The sequence below is a fragment of the Musa acuminata genome, chromosome BXJ1-6 (assembly GCF_036884655.1).
Source record: "Musa acuminata AAA Group cultivar baxijiao chromosome BXJ1-6, Cavendish_Baxijiao_AAA, whole genome shotgun sequence".
Lineage (NCBI taxonomy): Eukaryota > Viridiplantae > Streptophyta > Magnoliopsida > Zingiberales > Musaceae > Musa > Musa acuminata.
In genome coordinates this window covers 6,132,513-6,151,369 of record NC_088332.1, presented here as the reverse complement: position 1 = coordinate 6,151,369, position 18,857 = coordinate 6,132,513, and the positions used below count along the sequence as shown (strand labels likewise).

The following is an 18,857-nucleotide window of genomic DNA, read 5'->3' as shown; positions in this document are numbered from 1 at the left end:
TATTGCATAGATTAATAAATATTATAATATATACAACATGCAACATAAAGTGAAAAAATACTAATAATAGTAATAAGTAAAAAAATTATTCAACTTGTCATGCCATCACTCAAAAAAATGTTCAAATTGTTCAAGCATTTATAAGTAGTAATAGTTCTACAAAAAATCTTGCTGACTATACAACGTTAGATTTTCATAAAATTTTATAGAGACTCTAGAGACAAAAACTAAATATATACAAAGTTTCAACTCAAAATAAAATTATCATAAGATTAAAGTATCCTGATTAAGATTGTCCTTCTAAAACTAATATCTTGGAGATGATATTTATTCGATTTCAAAACTTTTAAAATATACCAATAGAATAGATGCTAAAGCGTGAAATATAAACCCTTACTGAAAATATGAGATTTTAAACATATGATGGAACACCCATAACTATATACACTTGTCTCAAATTCATAATAAATTATAATAAATTATAATAAATTCATAACAACATATTAAAAAATTAGAGATTAAATTAAACTCTAGTTTAATAAAAAATAGCTGAAAATTTTAGTCTAGAATCTGCTAAACTAAAATCCTAGGTGATATTTAGGAAGATATTGGTTTTCTTACCTTCTTGTTCCTTAAAGCTAGGGTTCTTGGCTTATAAAAATAAAGAGGAGCTGGGAAAATGGTTAAAAAAGGAGAGAAAGAGTTGATGGCTTCTTAGTTTGTTGAAGATGAAGCTAAAAAAGAGAGGCAATGTTTTGTGAGTTGCTTAAGAGGCAGCTAAAAGATCTTGGGTTCAATCCCATTTGACATCCTCTCAATTTTTTTTTAACATAATATTAGGGTTGTCGTTACCTAATTTTAAGTTTAATTTGGATTAGCAAAGATGACATATTTTGGTTTAGATCTTTCTTTTAATCTCACTTATGTATTTTAATATTTCAATATTTTTTTATTTTTTTCTTTACTTAATTATTCATTACTCTAGAATAAGTTTCTTATTATCTTTAACATATATGATGTTTAAATTTCTAACTTATTTCTTTAAATATGATTATATTCATTAGAATCATTTAAGACTTACTATAATATAAAAATCCCTTCTAATTATCGGGTGTATGCTTATTCTTATACTTAAGTCTACCGTCATACTTATGCTTATTGCATCATAGCACTATATCTTTTTTATTGAAAAACATATTTAAAACAGTCATTACTGTTTATATCTACTTCAAATTACATTTGAAATAATTTTGTGCATTACGAGAAAAGTATGTAGTATTTTAACTTCAAAAAATGATAATATAAGCATATCATACATCATATTTCTAAAGCATAAATATTACAAAATATATCCGATAATATATACAGATTATTTATGCTTCTATTGATATGCTAACTGTGTTATATGTATGAAAACTTTGACTCTAATCCAACATCATCCATTTTGATAGGAGTCAATTCACGAGATAATGACACCGATGTCTTTGCATAAATAAGAATCTAATACAACATATCATTCCCACTTCATTCACATTGGAACCCTCCAACACCTCAATCGTCGGTTTAGATCAAGATGGAGTTCCAAGAGCTATCATCCCTACATTGAAGCTCGATTGGGTGTTGAACCACATCCAATTGTACATGTACATTTATACAAGATGGATTAACGCCTAAGACACATGTGGTAACATATCATATATGAGAAGATAGTAATAGGGGTAAAGTTTATAATTTATCTTTTTACAAGCCAAATTCAGTAGGAGTTTGTACTTTTGAGCTTTTAGCTTCCCAACTTACACATCTTACAAATCAATGAGAAGATGCTTCTTTGAACAACTTAGCCTAAAAGGATCTCAACCATAAGAAGAGGTAATTTCAAAGACGGTTAATCCCATAGTCACACGATACGTAAGATTATTGTGACTTAAAAGAATACTTATAAAGAATGACTATTTCAAAAATATTTTTAATATTAGAGTGAGTCATCCCCGAATCATAGGGCCCAACTGAGTATCTTATCGTGGGTTAACTCACCTTAGGAGAGGGATAGCATATTGGTCAAGAGAACGTATGCCTAAGGTTTTACCTTGAAAAAAGAAATATTTTGATCCTAACATCCCGTTGAAGGTAATAATGATCAACGTAAAATAATGATCAACGTAAGCAGTTTATCCAACATAATTTATTACAATGTGCTATAAAAAACTATGTTATAAAGTTTTCGACCATCGACAAACTTAAAAATGGCCCTAAGGGATTTCCATAATACTATCTTACTTCAATTTCATATGCGTATTAGTTTCACTCGTCTCTCGCTCTTAATCCCAATCATATGACTCAAGAACTTAATTGATTTTAAATTTGAAAGTTAAAAAATACGATACTTATTATACTAGGTCGTCCCTTATTTAGAAGGAACAGAGAAGAGGTTTGATCGAAATAATTAAGCAGATAAGGATGGTGTTAGAAAAATATAGTATGTACTTTCTTACATGATATGATATATTTTTAAAGATAATTTTTACCCAATAATTTTTTTTTAAAAAAAAATTCTTAATCGATTAAGGTAAGATTACTTATATTGATTGCAACAGCTTTGAACTACCCACCCAATTGCTGATAAAATAAAAAGAAATAGCTGAGACATATTGTAAGGCCATGGCAAGATCATTATATGGAGGCCAAGTTTTCATGCAGAGTCTCCACAATCTGATCTCAATCAAGGATGATGCTGGCCACCATAAATTTGTGCACCAACAATTTCTTCTGGGAGCCATTAAACCATTCCAACTCTGCTGAGCTGACACATAATCTTGATTGCTAGCACTGACTACAGTAGTAGAAGTCACTCCCTCGTCACCGAATGGATCACCCACCTCTTCTCACTTCTCACCTCCCCCATGATGAACTTGGAGTTCCCATGTCACTGACTTGATTCCCAGAGAGAGTGTGCTCATTCATTATTATCTCTCTTCTGGTTGCATACACTTACCTGTAATTTTCTTGCTTGCAGTGTTGGCGTGTGATCAGAGTTTTCCGGTGTCGGAGAGTAACCAGATACATGAGAGAGAAGAATGAGAGCTGGCATATTAATAGTCTCTCCCTCTGCTGTCCCATCTTTAATTCTCAAAGCTGTATCATTCCATAAGACGACCAAATTAATATTAACTAAACATATCAGCACAAAAGGAGAAGGTCACACCATTTAAAAAAAAAAAAGGGAATAATTTACATGTGTATTTTTGCCAAACTACATCTCTATAGTTCTTCATATGTGGGAGGTATGAAAAGGTAGAAAAATAAAATTTAATTGGTTGTTATCTGCACATAAAATATGTCTTGCATATATAAATATGTGGGTTGAGGAGGAAGTAATACACCGTCAAAATCCGACATTTTCTAAGCCCCGGCATATTAGATCGCGTCGGTTACTGTTGGCCTCGAAGACACCGTGAGAGGAAGGAGAGGCAGAGCCGAAAGCTTGTGTGTGTGAGTCTTCATTAAGGGGGGAGGGAGGGGTCGAATCCGCCCGGATTGCTGCCGGTGTCTTTGGTGCGCGCACCGCCAGTTTCCTCATTTGCCTCTCGCCCGATCCCTTCACCCGGACAAGCACCATAAAGTGTGTGTTTGTGTGAGAGAGAGAGCAGCCGAAGCAGAGAGGAAAGGCGCCACCTTTAAGGACGAAGTTTCGGGAGAACAGAGAGAGAGAGAGAGAGAGAGAGAGAGGAGGGCGTGAACAGGGGAGCAGAGCAAAGCAGAGAAGAAAGACGCCGACTTGCATGAACTGGCTGCTTCTTTAGCGGATGGTAGTAGTTTAGAGCAAGTAGAAGTTGGAAGTTGGGCTCGATGGATTCCGGCGACGAACAGGACGTCCCCGATGCCAAGGGGAGGAAGAAGCGGTACCACCGGCACACCCCGAGGCAGATTCAAGAGCTTGAATCGTATGTTCTCTCTCTCTCTCTCGTATATCTGTACTGGTCGTTGTGTTGTTTTCTTCCCTGCTTTGAGGCTCATCATGGCGGCTTGTATCTGACGGGTTTGTCTGAGCTTGTTGTTTAGGATGTTCAAGGTTTGTCCGCACCCGGACGAGAAGCAGAGGATGCAGCTGAGCCGGGATCTGGGGCTGGAGCCGCGACAGATAAAGTTCTGGTTCCAGAATCGGAGGACGCAGATGAAGGCAAGAACTGCTCCTCCCTTGCTCTCTTTCCTCTTTTCTCTAGTGTTGTTGGTGGAAGGATTGGTCTTGTTTTGCGCGTGGGTCCGAAGAGGAGCCACCTTTGCCTCGTCTGATCGACCCTGCTGCTCTTCCCAGGCGCAACACGATAGGGCGGACAACTGCGTGCTGCGTGCCGAGAACGACAAGATCCGGGCCGAGAACATCGCCATGATGGAGGCTCTCAAGAGCGTCATCTGCCCCTCCTGTGGCGGCCCTCCCACCCATGAGGACTCCTACTTCGACGATCAGAAGCTGCGGATGGAGAACGCAAGGTTGAAGGAAGAGGTACGCTCAATCTATCTTTCCTTTTAGTTACCTCCACCCTGCTATTTGGCTTGTATGCACTTGAGATATCTCTTCAGAAGAACAATGGTTCCACTGTTTGATACTAGAACAAAGGTAGATCCATCTCCAGCCAGGAGAAAGCAAAGCCATCAGCCTACTTGGTCATCTGTTCTCATCTTAGTGCTTGGTTGATATTGATAAGAAAACTCAAACCAGTGTGCTTTTGTCATGATGGATGAAGCCTCGATTGACACCATCTGCTTGGTTGTTTAGTTGATCATCCCATTTCATATGCATTTTTTTTTTTTGGCTACTTCAGCATGGAGGAAACAGAACATTGTTTTGTATTGATTGATTGAAGTTTGCACTTGATTTTAAAAGGCAGTCTGCATCAATCGGATTCGATGATAGATTACATAAACATGCCTGCACATGATTGTTTAATACAAGACTATGATGCTTCTTCCGAATTCTTCATGTTAATGCCCGCCTTGCAGCTTGATCATGTCTCGAGTCTTGCATCAAAATACCTTGGAAGGCCTGTCACCCAGCTTCCCCCAGTGCAGCCAGTCTCTGTTTCATCATTGGACTTATCAGTTGGGGTTTACAGTGGTCCAGAGGTGAACCCTACCCTCGATCTTGATCTCCTGCGCCGGAATTGTTCTTCTGCTTTCCCGTACCCATACACCCCAGCCGTTTCCGAGCTTGAGAAACCTCTCATGGTGGAGATGGCCACTGGTGCAGTGGAGGAAGTTCTCAGGCTTGTGCAGACCGACCAACCCCTGTGGGTGAAGTCCGGAAGTGATGGCAGGGACAGACTTCAGCTTGAAATCTACGACAGGATGTTCCAGAGGTCAGGCCAGCATCTCAGGTTCCCACACACTCGAACTGAGACGTCGAGGGACTCGGCTCCTGTCGCCATGAATGCTACGACATTGATCGACATGTTCATGGATGCGAGCAAGTGGGCGGAGCTTTTTCCCAGCATTGTTGCCAAGGCGAGGACCATCGAGGTCCTCGCAGCCGGGACGGCCAGCAGCAGAAGCGGCTCTTTGGTGTTGGTAACGACAGCTCTCGATCCCTTTTTTGGTTTAATCCACTCACAGGACCCCTTCGATGATTCTAATACACGCAAATGCATGTGCATGCAGATGTACGAGGAGCTGCAAGTTCTCTCACCTCTTGTTCCTACGCGCGAGTTCTGCTTTCTGCGGTATTGCCAGCAGATCGAATCGGGTATGTGGGTGGTGGCCGATGTCTCGGTGGACTATCCAAGAGACAACCAGCTCGGCCTTTCTCCCCGATCAAGGAGGCTTCCTTCAGGCTGCTTGATCGAGGAAACGCCCGATGGCTATTCCAAGGTGATTGATCTATGGATTTTGTGCTTCTGCTCCTTTATCTACCTTTTGACAGAATCACATCGATGATTTTGATTGTAGATTACTTGGGTCGAACACATGGAAATCGATGCAAATGATCAACCCCACGTCCTGTTCAAGGATCTAATCAACAGCGGGACGGCATTTGGAGCACAGCGCTGGATCACCACCCTCCGTAGAATGTGCGAGAGGTTTGCCTGCTCAAACGTCGCTGGTCTCCCGGGCAGAGACCTCGGAGGTAAGGCTTGGTTTTGCTTCAAGGTTTTACACCTAGTAGTTGAGTTGCTGATCGTTCGACGACTATGATTCGTATTGCGGAATGCAGTGGTTTCTTCCCCCGATGGTAAGAGGAGCATGATGAAGCTTGCTCAGAGGATGGTGAACAACTTCTGTGCCAACGTTGGTGCATCGAGCGATCAGAAATGGACGAACCTGTCAGGGTCGAACGACGTCGGCGTCAGGGTTGTGCTTCAGAAAACCTCAGATGCTGGCCAGCCCAGCGGCGTCGTCCTCTGTGCCGCAACCTCAATATGGCTGCCCGTGTCAGCTGAGCGGGTCTTCAGCTTGTTCAAGGACGAGCGAACTCGCACTCAGGTGCCCATGCAGCTTCTTGAGATGTCTACTTCGATCTCGACTGCTCTCTTTCTTACTTTGGGTATGTTATTGTTGTCATTAATTAGTGGCACATTCTATCAAATGGCAACACGCTACAAGAGGTGGCTCACATCACGAATGGCTCTCATCCGGGGAATTGCATCTCTCTTCTTCGTGTATGCTTTCTTTCTCTCGTGCATTCATCTTCCTCGCCTTGGAACTCTCGTAAATAGGGTTTACTTGTGAATGAACAGGGGCTCAATTCTTCCCAGAACACCATGTTGTTACTCCAGGAGTGCTGTACCGACGCGTCAGGGTCGGTGGTGGTCTACTCCCCCATCGACCTACCGGCCATCAACATCGTCATGAGCGGCGAGGATCCATCCTACGTTCCGCTGTTGCCGTCGGGCTTCGCCATACTACCGGACGGGCGATCTGCCGGGGGACAAGGAGCATCGTCCAGCTCGACTCCGATGGTCGGCTCATCTGGCTCGCTGGTGACTGTCGCGTACCAAATACACTTGAGCAGCTTGCCGTCCGCCAAACTCAACATGGAGTCAGTAATGACCGTGAATCACTTGATCGGCACCACAGTTCAGCAAATAAAGGTTGCATTGAACTGTGCGGATGCCTGATGCTCTCCCGAGCTACGTCTCCCCTCTTCTCTCTCCCATCATCTCTTTCTTTACTGCTACAGATCTGATGGAGTCTCTTGAGGCCTTCGATGTGGCATTCAAGAGGGGATTAAAGTGGGTCTTCTTGTGTTGGTTAGTTGGCCTTGAATGCTTCCCTCCATTGAGGGGGCTTCAATTCCAACTTTAAGATGCTGCTGCTGCTGCTGCCAGGCGCAGGACAATCTGATTCTCTTACAGGAACCCGTCAGCCTTTACATTTACAAGAACTTGATGAAGGAAGTCAAGAACGCACCATTGCCTGCTTCTCCTCTTCTGCTGCTGTCATAAATCCTACTTGTCCTTCAGGTTTCTTTCTTTAGGCCTGCTTCCTTCTCTCCTTTCCCTCGCTTCAATCCCATTCTTTCCTTTCTTCATGCAGCAAGTGGTAATGGTTCGGGCATTGACTTCTGTCCATGAACATTTACTGATGAGCATTTACTTTGAAGATGGTATCGATGGTGTTGTTGTTGTTGTTGTTGTTGTTGTTGTTACGGTATTCCATGCATTCGTCTTCACTCTGGAAACAGTAGTGAGCAGCAGTGAGTTGGATGCTGCAACTAAATTCTATCAGGCTATCGATCTGTAACTTCATATCATAGAGTGGTCCCTTCGCATCACTCTTCTTTGATCTTTGCATTAGTTCTTGCTAACAATTCTACATCCCTATTAAGTTTATTGGGTGAGCAATTGTTGCTGGCTTTTAATTGTTCTCCTGGTCTCCATTGGTGCTTCAATCGAGAGCCAGCTATTGCTTTCATAATCTGCTAAGCTCGATTTCTAAGTGAAGTACGACATGCAAGCTGTTGATTAGATCACTACATGCAATTTATATAATAGAGAGTGATCGATCAGTCTGTCAGTGACAGCAACAAAATTGCGACTCTATCTTTGCTTAATCTCGGAGTACCTTTTTATTTCTACTTTAATGTAGCATTAATCAGTACAGATAATAAAGGTGATTGATTCCTTAAAACCAAGGTTGCTGCTAGAACAATCACATGTATAGAAAAATAGCTACCACTATCCAATGCCGCCAATATCCTCCTGTTGATGAATTTTCTTTTACAGAATTGATGTCACTGAAAGATAGATAAAAAGAACTCAAAAGATTACATATTTTAGAGAGGCCATGATAGCTCAAATTTGGCTTCTGCCTGATAACTGCCCTTTTGGAAGTTTATGTTGATGAACTGTAGAGAGAACAGAGAATTTGAATGATCATGTGTGCATGAAGGGAGCTCCATGGTGCATCTCAGTAAAGACAAGTCAATTATAGTTCAGCAGAGGTCTACAGAGCATGCCATTTTAGTTCCTTTAACTCCACATTCTAATTAGTAGACTCTACAAGGGACAAATCATTTGAACTGCTCTCAAATCACCAATCTTATTGTGAGAAATAGATGTAGGAACTGATGTAAGTGAACATCAATGGACTGGTAGCCAGCACGATATAAATAACACAACCTGAGGTTAAGTGTGAGGTGACCCAGGTCCCGAACCTGCGACCGATGCGAACAAAGATACTGCATCCTCCTTGGATACAGAAACAGCTGACAGTCTTCTTGCCTCCTTGAAGTAGCTGTTGTATCGGGCTGAGTGTGAGCGTGGTGTGAGCAGCTCAGGAGTTGCACCACCAGCAGAAATCCGTCGGATTGGAGTCATGAAGCCATTGCCAAATCCATTTGTGAGATACATGTTTGTCTTCCTGTCAAAACTATTGCTTGGTTTTAGAGTAGATTTGGATCCATAGGCTGCTTCCTTTTCAGTGAGAAGAAGATTTCGCAACTTTTTGTGTTCCTACAATCGTGAAGAAGATGATCTTCAAGAACTAATTCAAAATGCAGGTGCTAATGATAAGAAATCTAAGTCTACCCTGTATCTTCTTTTTTCCTCTTCCTTTTGTTGCCTATTAATTTTATATTCCTCTAGAATGGATACCAAGTGCACCTGGAACAAACAATAGGAAAGCGTGCTCAGAACTTGAGGAGAACAATTCATATTAGACACTCCATACTGTCATAAACGAATAGAAGAGACATGTCTTACCCCATCATATAGGAAAGGCACATTTCTCTCATCTTCCCAAATAAAGATCTTGCTCATCAGATTGTCAACGATAGCTGGAAACAAGATTTTATGCAGTTAATAATGGTCAATGCACAACATCTGTATGGGTCATCCAATAAGTAGCTGGAATGTAAAAAATTAATAATAAGTACCTGGAATTTTGCTGACGATCACCCGTGCCTTCTCTGCGCGTTTAAGATTCAAGTGGCCGCCTCTTCCAGCACTGTACTTGTTCCAATCCTGCACCCAGCAGAGGAAACAAGAATGATCACATTATATTAATATACTTGTAACTTCATGATTGATAAAAGTAATCATGATTTTCTTGTATTGTTGCAGACACTATAAAATGGTAGGAATGCAGAATTGCCAACCTTGTTGTAATCTTCAAGCCAATTCTCTTCCTCACACGCAAAGAGCCATTTGTTTACTCTATCTATGATTTCTTTCCTGGTCATAGATTGTTTTTTAGCTTCTTCAATTTGTGTCTCAATATTAGTCAGAAGCTCCGAAGGATCAACGAGACCTGAACACAAATTATCATCAAGGTCTAGGACTTAAGAGGAGCAGATGCCTGTAAGAATGCTGAGTTTGGCTCAAAAAATGTGAAGTAGCAAGTGCATACAAGAATCTAGCAATGCACAGGTCTTCTCTGGTGCTGTGCTCGAATCTGGTTCAATGTGTGCATATCTGCATATCTCTTCTAGTTCTAACCTTTTCCTCAGAACAAGTTCTTTCATTCTACTGACTTTGAGTTGTTTAAGCCTCTTGACCTCAGCTTCTGTCTGTCAAAAAGAAAGACTATGATGATATTAACTAGTTGTCAAGATATCGATAACAGAAAACACTATTCAAGTGTCCAACCTGCTTGATTATTTCAAGTGAGAGCACACCAGGACACATTACATCATTTTCAGGGGATCGAAACTTGATCGTCACCTTTTCGAAAGGCCTCCTCTCTTCTTCAGATGAATCCATCAGATTCCACAGTTCTAAAAGTGATGCGCTTGCATCTTGCAACTGCAGCCCATAATGGATAGCAGACTTATGACAATGATTATCTTAAAATAAGTTTGCAAGATATTACTCACCCTCTGCACTCGTATCTTCTTTTCTGTTCTTAGTTTTAGGATGGCTTGAGATAGGCCTTCCAGTGTGGTATCACTAATATTAGTGGACTTTTCTCCACATGTCTCATGCAGACTGGGATGCACTTCACCCACTATTTTCCTGAAATCCACTCCAAGTGTACCACATAGAGAATGCACCTCATTTACATGTTCCAAGATGTTATGAAGACGATCGGACTGGAAGCGGCAGATTTGTGATCAGTATCAAACTAGTGCAATCAAAATGGCACTGGTACAAATAAAATTATGTGCAATATAGCAGAGCATATATGTACTGATGACAAGATACTTATGTGCCTAGTAATATTGCTTGCTGTAACGAGTCTCATATTTTGCGTAGAAATTTTAGGAATAGTAATCTCATAGTTCAATTATATTACTATACAAATAGCTCCATAGAATTATAATATTTAGCTGTACATCAAAAGTAGAGTTAAAATCATGATTTTGAATATTCATTAATCGAAGTAAGATGACATGTATGATAATGATCACAGAGGAAAAATAGCAACAAAGGTGAGAAACTGAAATACGGGACTCCTTTATTAAGTAATTCCATGATAAGATAAAAAATGATAAGACATCTCAAGGCAGCAACTCACATAGACTACTAACAGGTCCACTAAAGAACTCCTCTCAGACGCTCATGTGCATTTTCCTCCGAATACCAACAGGACACACTAACTTGAACATGCTCAAGTTTTGCTTCTAAGTATATCCATTTATTATTAATGAGGATTTTGCAAATATCATGTCTGGATAAGAACATAAAGAAAAAAACTCTATCAGAAATAAGAGGTGGCCAATGAACTTTGTTGTTCTTAAACATATATATTTATGGTTTACGAAAGAAAAATGCCAAAAGATTATCTTGAGGATGTTTGAAATTTAATTTAAAAGCAAATGTGCCAACCAAACTATCTACCACAGAAAGTGTAAATGATAAATGATCTCTCAGGATTTACATAGCAAATGAAATTTCAAGCTATGCCTCGGTGGGTGCAATTGCGTCTATTTTCATGGTGTTTCTATGCTACATCTATGACATCCCAATTTAATCCATATTGGATGTAGGAGTATTAATCTGGGGTTAAACATTTTGGATTAGTGGTCTAAGTTTATCAAGTTAATTGGTCAACTGTCCAATCGGATTGGGTTGTGACAAAATCACCTCCTTACAAAAAATATAAGACTAGAAAAAAATGCCGTGCTTGCTATTTCTTTCTGACATCACCTCCACACCGCATGTACAGGACTAGAAAGAAATGCATTGCCAACCATGGTCCTCTAATTCGAAGTCTTAGCTTGAAAGATGAACCACAGAAATAGGATGCCACTGAGAGTATAAATTCATTTAAAATATTTTCAGCATAAGCAAATAACTACCTTCTCCTTCTGGAGACTTCGTAGTTTTGTTTGATATTCAGTAAGTTTCCTTATAGATAAATCATGTTCTTCAATCGTGACAGCATCTCTAAATCCTGTAATCTCTACATTGAGCTTTTCAATCTGGGACCATATATCAGAAAACTGCTTGACACGATCTTCTTTCTTTTTTTGGAGATTTTCCAAAATCGGGTTAACTGAAGCAAGTTTTCCCTTCAGTGATGTAGCCTTCTCCACCTGCATACAGAAAATATGGAAGTAGCCAATAGCTGTGAAGCATGTAGTTCATGCATCACCATACCAAAAAGCCAATTCAGAGCAGCAATCCATCAACCGATGTTAGCTAATTGATCAGGCAAAATAATTGTTTTTGATCTTAAGGACCACAAAATCATCGATTTTTCTGGAAAATATTTGTTGCTATATGAAGAAGTTTGGGAAGAAAACAAGTAAAGAATTAAATAAACTTCCAAGCGTTGCTGAGACCATCAACAGGAATATCTTATAAAGCAGATCTTAAAATTATGCATGCATTACCTAAATATCTTTCTTGAAAAATATAAATTCACACACCAGCATTCCTACTAGCCTTATCTTTCTCTACCTTCCTATTACACATATTGCTTTTGGTGGTCGATGGTGAATTAATGTCTCAAGACATGCATCAGAATCGTCTCTGATTCAGTAATGACATAGTCGGAAGGCACATCCTTTAAGTATATAGACATAAGCGACAGATGTATCCAATAATGGCAGGAAAATCAAATAAGTAACCACTGTCAGCACAGTTTAAATAAATATGGACAAATATTATTTTTATATGTGGTTACTAATGCTCAATTAGTACTTAATTATTATTGATACATGCGGTTTATTAGCCTCATGCAAACTCCTTACAAATTCCATGTTACTTACAAACCACTTTGTGATATCTATGCCATGTCTAAGCAAAGCTGATCTGATATCCTCACTGATTTCTCCTTGGGGAAGACTGGACAAAAACATGATAGCTAGAGATGAACTACTGCAAACTAATAATACTTGTAGGTTGCCGGATAAAATCTGCTGAAAAATTCCCAATCAAATCAACTCCCTCTAAAGCTCTTTCTTGAAAGCTACCCTGTGACATCTAAACCATGTGAACGCCAAGATGAATTATTACCACATAAGTTTCTCATTAGGCCAAATTATAACTAGAAATTTAGTTCAGCTGGTAATAAAAAAATGGTATCAAGAAGTCAGCAAGAAAGCTCATCATATTCCATTATCTATGGATATCAGAAAAGGGAGTAAACAAGCAAACATAATCATTTGATATAGCGGAGTAGGAAAACAAGCAACCAAAAATGTTAGTACCTCCAGCTGGAGATGCTGTTCACCAAGTAAGGCCATAAGAGAGGCAACCTCTGCTTCTTTGGAGACCAAAGATTGATGAAGGCGAGCCCTTGCGCTTCTGGCTTCATCAACCTTCCTACGGTACACTTGCATGCACTCCTTTTCCAACTCCACCAGCATATGGTCTTTCTCCTTTTCACTCTCTCCGATCTCAGTCCATATTTGCTGCTCTCGCAAGTCCACAGTACAAAGTATCATTGCTTCTCAGTATCCAGAAAAGAAGCTAACGTTTTAATGCACAGTGAACATTCACTGACTTGTGTGCGTATATATATATATATATATATATATATATATATATATATATATATATATATATCCATCTAAAATGGTGGTTTTCATATTTATCCCTCTAAATTTAATTTTATTTGCAAGGAAAGAAAAACAGTATTTCCAAACTCAACATGTGCAAAGTACATGTAGTATATCCACAATGAAAACTCTTAGTCCTTCAATTGCATACTGAACATAAATGCAAACTAACAAAGTTGGCTAGCAACTACAAACCATAAAACCCAATCTCCTCAAAATAGAAAAAGAAGCAAGAAACATAGGACAAGAACAAAGCAAGGGATCTGCAGAGTGGAAAATGCCCAAAATGTTAACATTAAATCTAAGAAGTAGAAGTGAAAAACCCATTTTACATGGTCGTTGGTGATCAAATCAAGCAAGAAAAAAGAGAACAAACATAAGCATGCATAGAGAGAGAGAGAGAGAGAGAGAGAGAGAGAGAGAGAGATTTGCACCTCAAGCTCTTGAAGCAAAGCACTAGTTCCTAACGCCACTTGCATTCCCAACCTTGCCATTTCCGCCTGCCGCCACCTTCTTTATCCACCGCCAACTTCCCTCCTCTTTCTCGGTATAAAAGATGAGCACAAGCTGCTTCTTAGGTGCAAGAGGACATGGTCTTCGCCATTTTACCTCCCTGTGTTGGGTCGGGACTAAGATTTTTGGAGTAGAGTTCAAGAGATTGAGAAGAGAGGTATGAATAGAAGATGATGTAGTGCTACAGAGTAGAAGAAAAAAAGAGAACTTTTTGGGCTTTGTGAATTAGAGATACTACAAAAGCATGCGAGACTTGAGAGATATTTAAGCAAAGCAGAGAGGTCAAGTCATTTTCTTCTTTGGAAAACAATATCAGATATGAGAAATTCTAGAAAATAAAAGTGAAAAATAATAAAGATGTAAATCATATGTAATGCAGATACAGACAGAGCAAGGAGAGATGAGATGAGTGGTCAGTGTTAAATTTAATGTTGTACTTGTCATTTATTTGGGTAATGCTTTCTGGTGTCTAATTCAAGAACGCTGAGACTGGTGAATGATGGTGAAGTAAATTGTGCAGCTACAGACAAAACGAGAAGCAGACACTTTTCATCATATTCATTTCGTGAGGTGATGCTTTTTTTGGTGCTCAATGCAAGAACTGATGAAATGATGTGTGTGTGAGGAAGGTAAATGAATTATAAGCAGGAGAATATTATGCAGTGCAACTACAGACAAAACAAGGAGAAAGGGGGGGGGGGGGCATTCTTGGATCCTACCGAAGTGGTACTTTTCATCTTATATATTGTTGGTGGAAGGCAGAGGATCTGATGAATGATGTGGGCTTCCCTCCTGCAGGAGTTGGGAAGAGTCTGTCTGGCAGAAGCTGCCACAAAGACACAGTGATGTCTTCCTGTCAGATTTGCACATGAGAATCTTTCTGCCATCAGTTATTTGATGGGTGATTATTACACAACCAAATGCTTCCATGGAAAGATGCTATGAACCCAGTGGTCAATCTGGTTGCTGGGTTCATATTTAGTGGACTCTTGGCTCTAGGTTGATATATAGCATCTGCATCTGCATCTGCATCTGCATCTTCATCTTGAAGTCAAACACTTGAGCTGCAGTGGAGGGAAGGAAACAATTGATAGTGCACCAACCTCTTATGAGCCTTTTGTCCACTGGACAAGTATAAGTTCCTCCACCAAAAATTGACACATTTACCAATTAATTAACTTCATTGTCTTACGTTTAACATCAATGTCAAATTGGGACCATTGTCTAAACCCACCACAGTGCAACCATGAAGATACTGATATTGTGTGAGTTACTCTCCAGTGCAACAGACGTGAACAGCTACTTCCCAACAAAAAACAAAGAGTCAAAGAAAAAGTCAATAGTACTTTTATTAGAATAAGATTTGGTCTTGAATCCCATACATGAACTAATCTTTATGGCACCAACTGGAGGTCCACAAGCATCTCAAAACACCAGCAACCTTGATGGACAAAGACTACTTGGGTGCATGATTTACTGTACAAAAGAGAGCATTCATGTAGATGGTAGGTTCTTGTTTGCCATCCACAACTTCAATATCCAGTCCATAAGCTTACATACATACACAAGAAAAGATGAGGAATGGAGATTTGACTTGCCATCAGCTTCTGAATCCATCCAGGACAGTATAGGAAAGCTGGAAAGCATTCTGACAGAAGGAACAATTGACCATCCAACAACCCTGTCAAGTAATTAATATCCAACCTTCTTCAATTTTCCAACATATATGTAGTATTTTTTCTTTGTCATCATGGAATTCAAATGAATGCCTGACTGTATGTTCAGGACAAGAACCTTCATTACACATTGCTAACTTTTACCACTGTGCTTCTTCTACATATTTAAGACTGATAAGACTAATGTCAGGGTTGGGATAGACTTGTGCTTCCTTTAGCCTGGTTTAAATGCGCCTACCAAAATCTTTAACCGGATGTATCAAAGTTTTCTGTACAATCCTTTTTGAATTGATTTTTCTCAGGTTGATACACATTAACCATTGTCAGATACTTCAAGATGTCTACCCAGTTTTTTCTTCCAAATAATTAGCTATTCGACAAGCAAACTAGTTAGCCTTTGTTGCATCATTCGAGTCTTAGAGACAGCTAAAAAGCTACTTTCCAGCTCCTGCCATGGGAAATGGGCTACAACTTACCTGTTAGCATAATTTGAGTCGATGACATTGAAACTTCAATCACAGTAGAGTCCAAATTACAAAAACTGTTTCTGCTTGCAAGAGTCCAGAAATTTGAAGTCATGTTAGACATCATTGGTTAGACATGGAGTCCACCACATTGATCCTCCTCAGACCATCATACTTTATAGAGTCAAGCTGCATGGTTAATGATTCCATTATCTTATCCATTAAGATTTTTTTTCAGATCTTGATATATATCATATGCATCAATTACACTTGTGGCAAAGGGGTGGTCAATGCTGCTACCAGCTGCTGCTTTGTGTAACCTCTGCAGAAGTGGTTGCCAACAAGGGGAGAAAATTCTACTGCCTTAAGAGTATGACTCATCCAGGAACCTTTGTTTGTCCCTAAATCATAGGATTTTTTGGATCTCTTCTTACAGTTTGAGCATCCTTTCATATCATACTTTGCTCTGCTCATTAACCTTGGAAGCTGCCTTCACAGAAGCTGAACATAATTGTGGTGGACTCCATGTCTAACATAAGTTGTTTTCTTGCCCTCCCAAGCATCCACCCATGTAATAAAAGCCATGTCCTATAGATTAAGGTTGCTTGTTCTTAAAAGTCATAAATCCATGGAATCATTCAGCTTCCCTGGCAAAGACATTTAGGAAATCATCAAAATTAGCAAGAGAAACTCTGATGGGTAGTTAATAGACATCATTGGTTACACTGTTCCATCCTCATCCTTGTCAGGGCAGGCAGTGATTGACAGTGCCCTAACAATCATTAGTTGCCAAGCCCCATCCTGGGAATAGCCCTAAAAACCACAGAAAGATATGCCTCAAACATGAAATATTTTGAAGTTGAGTGTGCAAAGCCTCCATCCTTATGCTTGATAAGTACTTCAGTGATTGATAGTTCACAACCAATTTTTAGTTGTGAGGCCTCATTCTTGTCCCTGTCAAGCATGGCCTCCAAATGCAACAGATATGGCTTGTAGTGCTGAGTGGAAGACAGCATGAACAAACAATTATGACCTTGATATCTACTGTTCGATCGAATTCAATTTAGTGATTTGAGATGAGGATTTATGGCTTGGTTTTCTTTTCCTGATCATGTCAAGGACAGTCTGATAGGGGAATCCAGAGACAACCTTCGAGTTTGAAAGGATCGATCAAAACGTTGATGAATGATAAATCAGGCTTTGGTTAAAAAGGTCTCAAGCAGCTCTGGAACTGCCAACTTGAGCAACAACTTGTTATGATTATTGGTAGAAACTTGGTTCTTCGACTTGTCGAAAAGGATGATGATCTGAAGATGATTAACAGATGAATTATAACTTGTAGTTATAGCAATATATGATCGATCAATCGAGCAAAAGGTTATGTTAGGTGCATCCCAACCACAAGGCTTAAGTCGCAACAAATCTAAGGTCAAAATAACTGAGTTTTATCCTTTCAAAAGAAGAAAGAAAAGGTCAAGAACAAGCATCTGGGTAGATGCTTTTTTACTATATCAGTGGCAGTAACAGTTAGATTCTGAATCATCTGACATATGATAAAAATTTGATATCTCAGAAAAAAATCAGCACTTAGTTTTCATAGGTACTTAGCTCAAAAGAGATCAACAAATAAAAGAAATTAAGGCCTTAGATGAAATTACAAGAGAATTCTCCAATAAACATGTAATCCCAAACAGAAGCTAACATTTATAAGATGCCACTCAGAGAACACAATCAATCTTTTGCTAAGGAAAACATAATTCTGAAATTATTAGCTGACATCTGGTCCACAAAGAAAAGATGAACCGTGAATAAGTTACACTAGCAGAGAAAGAAAATTTATGACTAATTGTATGAGAAAAACAAGAAAATAAATTGTTTGATTAAACTTGGGATATAAAAATAGCCCTTGCGATATAATTCCTTTTGATCATCTTAGAGTATAATAGTATCTAAACGAGTCTTTCATATTAAACGATTTCCTTCAAATGAGATTTTAGAGTGATACAGACCTGTGGCCAAAAGATTTCACCAACACCCTAGAAAATGAGATTTTAGAGTGATATAAACTTATGGCCAAAAGATTTCATCAAGAATTGATTATCATACAGTATTTCATCTGGTTGTTAAACCAACTAAAGTGCAAGTGGGCATTTCCTTAGCTATTAATCATGGTTGGAGGCTTCATCAACTTAATGTGAATAATATCTCTTCATATAATACTCAACGAAAAGATATTTATGTAACAACCCTGAGATTTATTGATGTAACATGCTTATCTTACGTCTATCGACTATATAAAGCAATATATAGACTCAAGTAAACATTCGGAGTATTATATAATGAACATAAATAATTTTTCGTATCTTAGGATTTTACCAACTCTAAATATGATATATCATAATTCATTTATTCTTGTGATGATCACACGAAATTTTTTCTTATATATATTAATAATCTCATTATCATAAGCAATAATATATTCCTTACCGATCAATTCTTACATGCACTCTCACACAAGTTCACTGTAAAATATTTTTTATGACTTTCATTATTTCTTGGGTATTGAGGTATTCAATGTTCAAAAGGAAAATTTCTTACATAAATACGATAGAGACTTATTGACTAAAAGGAGTACACATTTTCAAAGTGCTAAAGGAGTACAAATTTTATTGTCTACTTTAATATATTTTACTTGGATAAATCTTTTTCTATATATGTCACTCAATATCGAAGTGTTATTTGAGCTTTAAAATATCTATCTCTTAC

General features: G+C 38.9%; 2 protein-coding genes across 2 annotated transcripts; one reads left to right on the top strand and one right to left on the bottom strand.

Moving 5' to 3' along the window:
* Positions 1-3,754: 3,754 nt before the first annotated feature.
* LOC135677663 (homeobox-leucine zipper protein ROC8-like) lies at positions 3,755-7,201 on the top strand. The gene is made up of 9 exons (XM_065190032.1): positions 3,755-3,941; positions 4,060-4,177; positions 4,313-4,501; positions 4,999-5,562; positions 5,653-5,862; positions 5,941-6,118; positions 6,206-6,474; positions 6,561-6,650; positions 6,729-7,201. Exons 1-9 carry the CDS (start codon positions 3,847-3,849, stop codon positions 7,107-7,109), a joined length of 2,094 nt encoding a protein of 697 aa, XP_065046104.1. The 5' UTR covers positions 3,755-3,846; the 3' UTR covers positions 7,110-7,201.
* Positions 7,202-8,394: 1,193 nt separating this feature from the next.
* LOC103987080 (65-kDa microtubule-associated protein 7-like) lies at positions 8,395-14,174 on the bottom strand. The gene is made up of 11 exons (XM_009405272.3): positions 13,873-14,174; positions 13,088-13,291; positions 11,732-11,968; positions 10,307-10,522; positions 10,080-10,235; positions 9,841-10,000; positions 9,590-9,741; positions 9,368-9,455; positions 9,195-9,268; positions 9,021-9,095; positions 8,395-8,945 (listed from the first exon to the last, which is right to left on the bottom strand). Exons 1-11 carry the CDS (start codon positions 13,930-13,932, stop codon positions 8,619-8,621), a joined length of 1,749 nt encoding a protein of 582 aa, XP_009403547.2. The 5' UTR covers positions 13,933-14,174; the 3' UTR covers positions 8,395-8,618.
* Between the last annotated feature and the right edge of the window lie 4,683 nt (positions 14,175-18,857).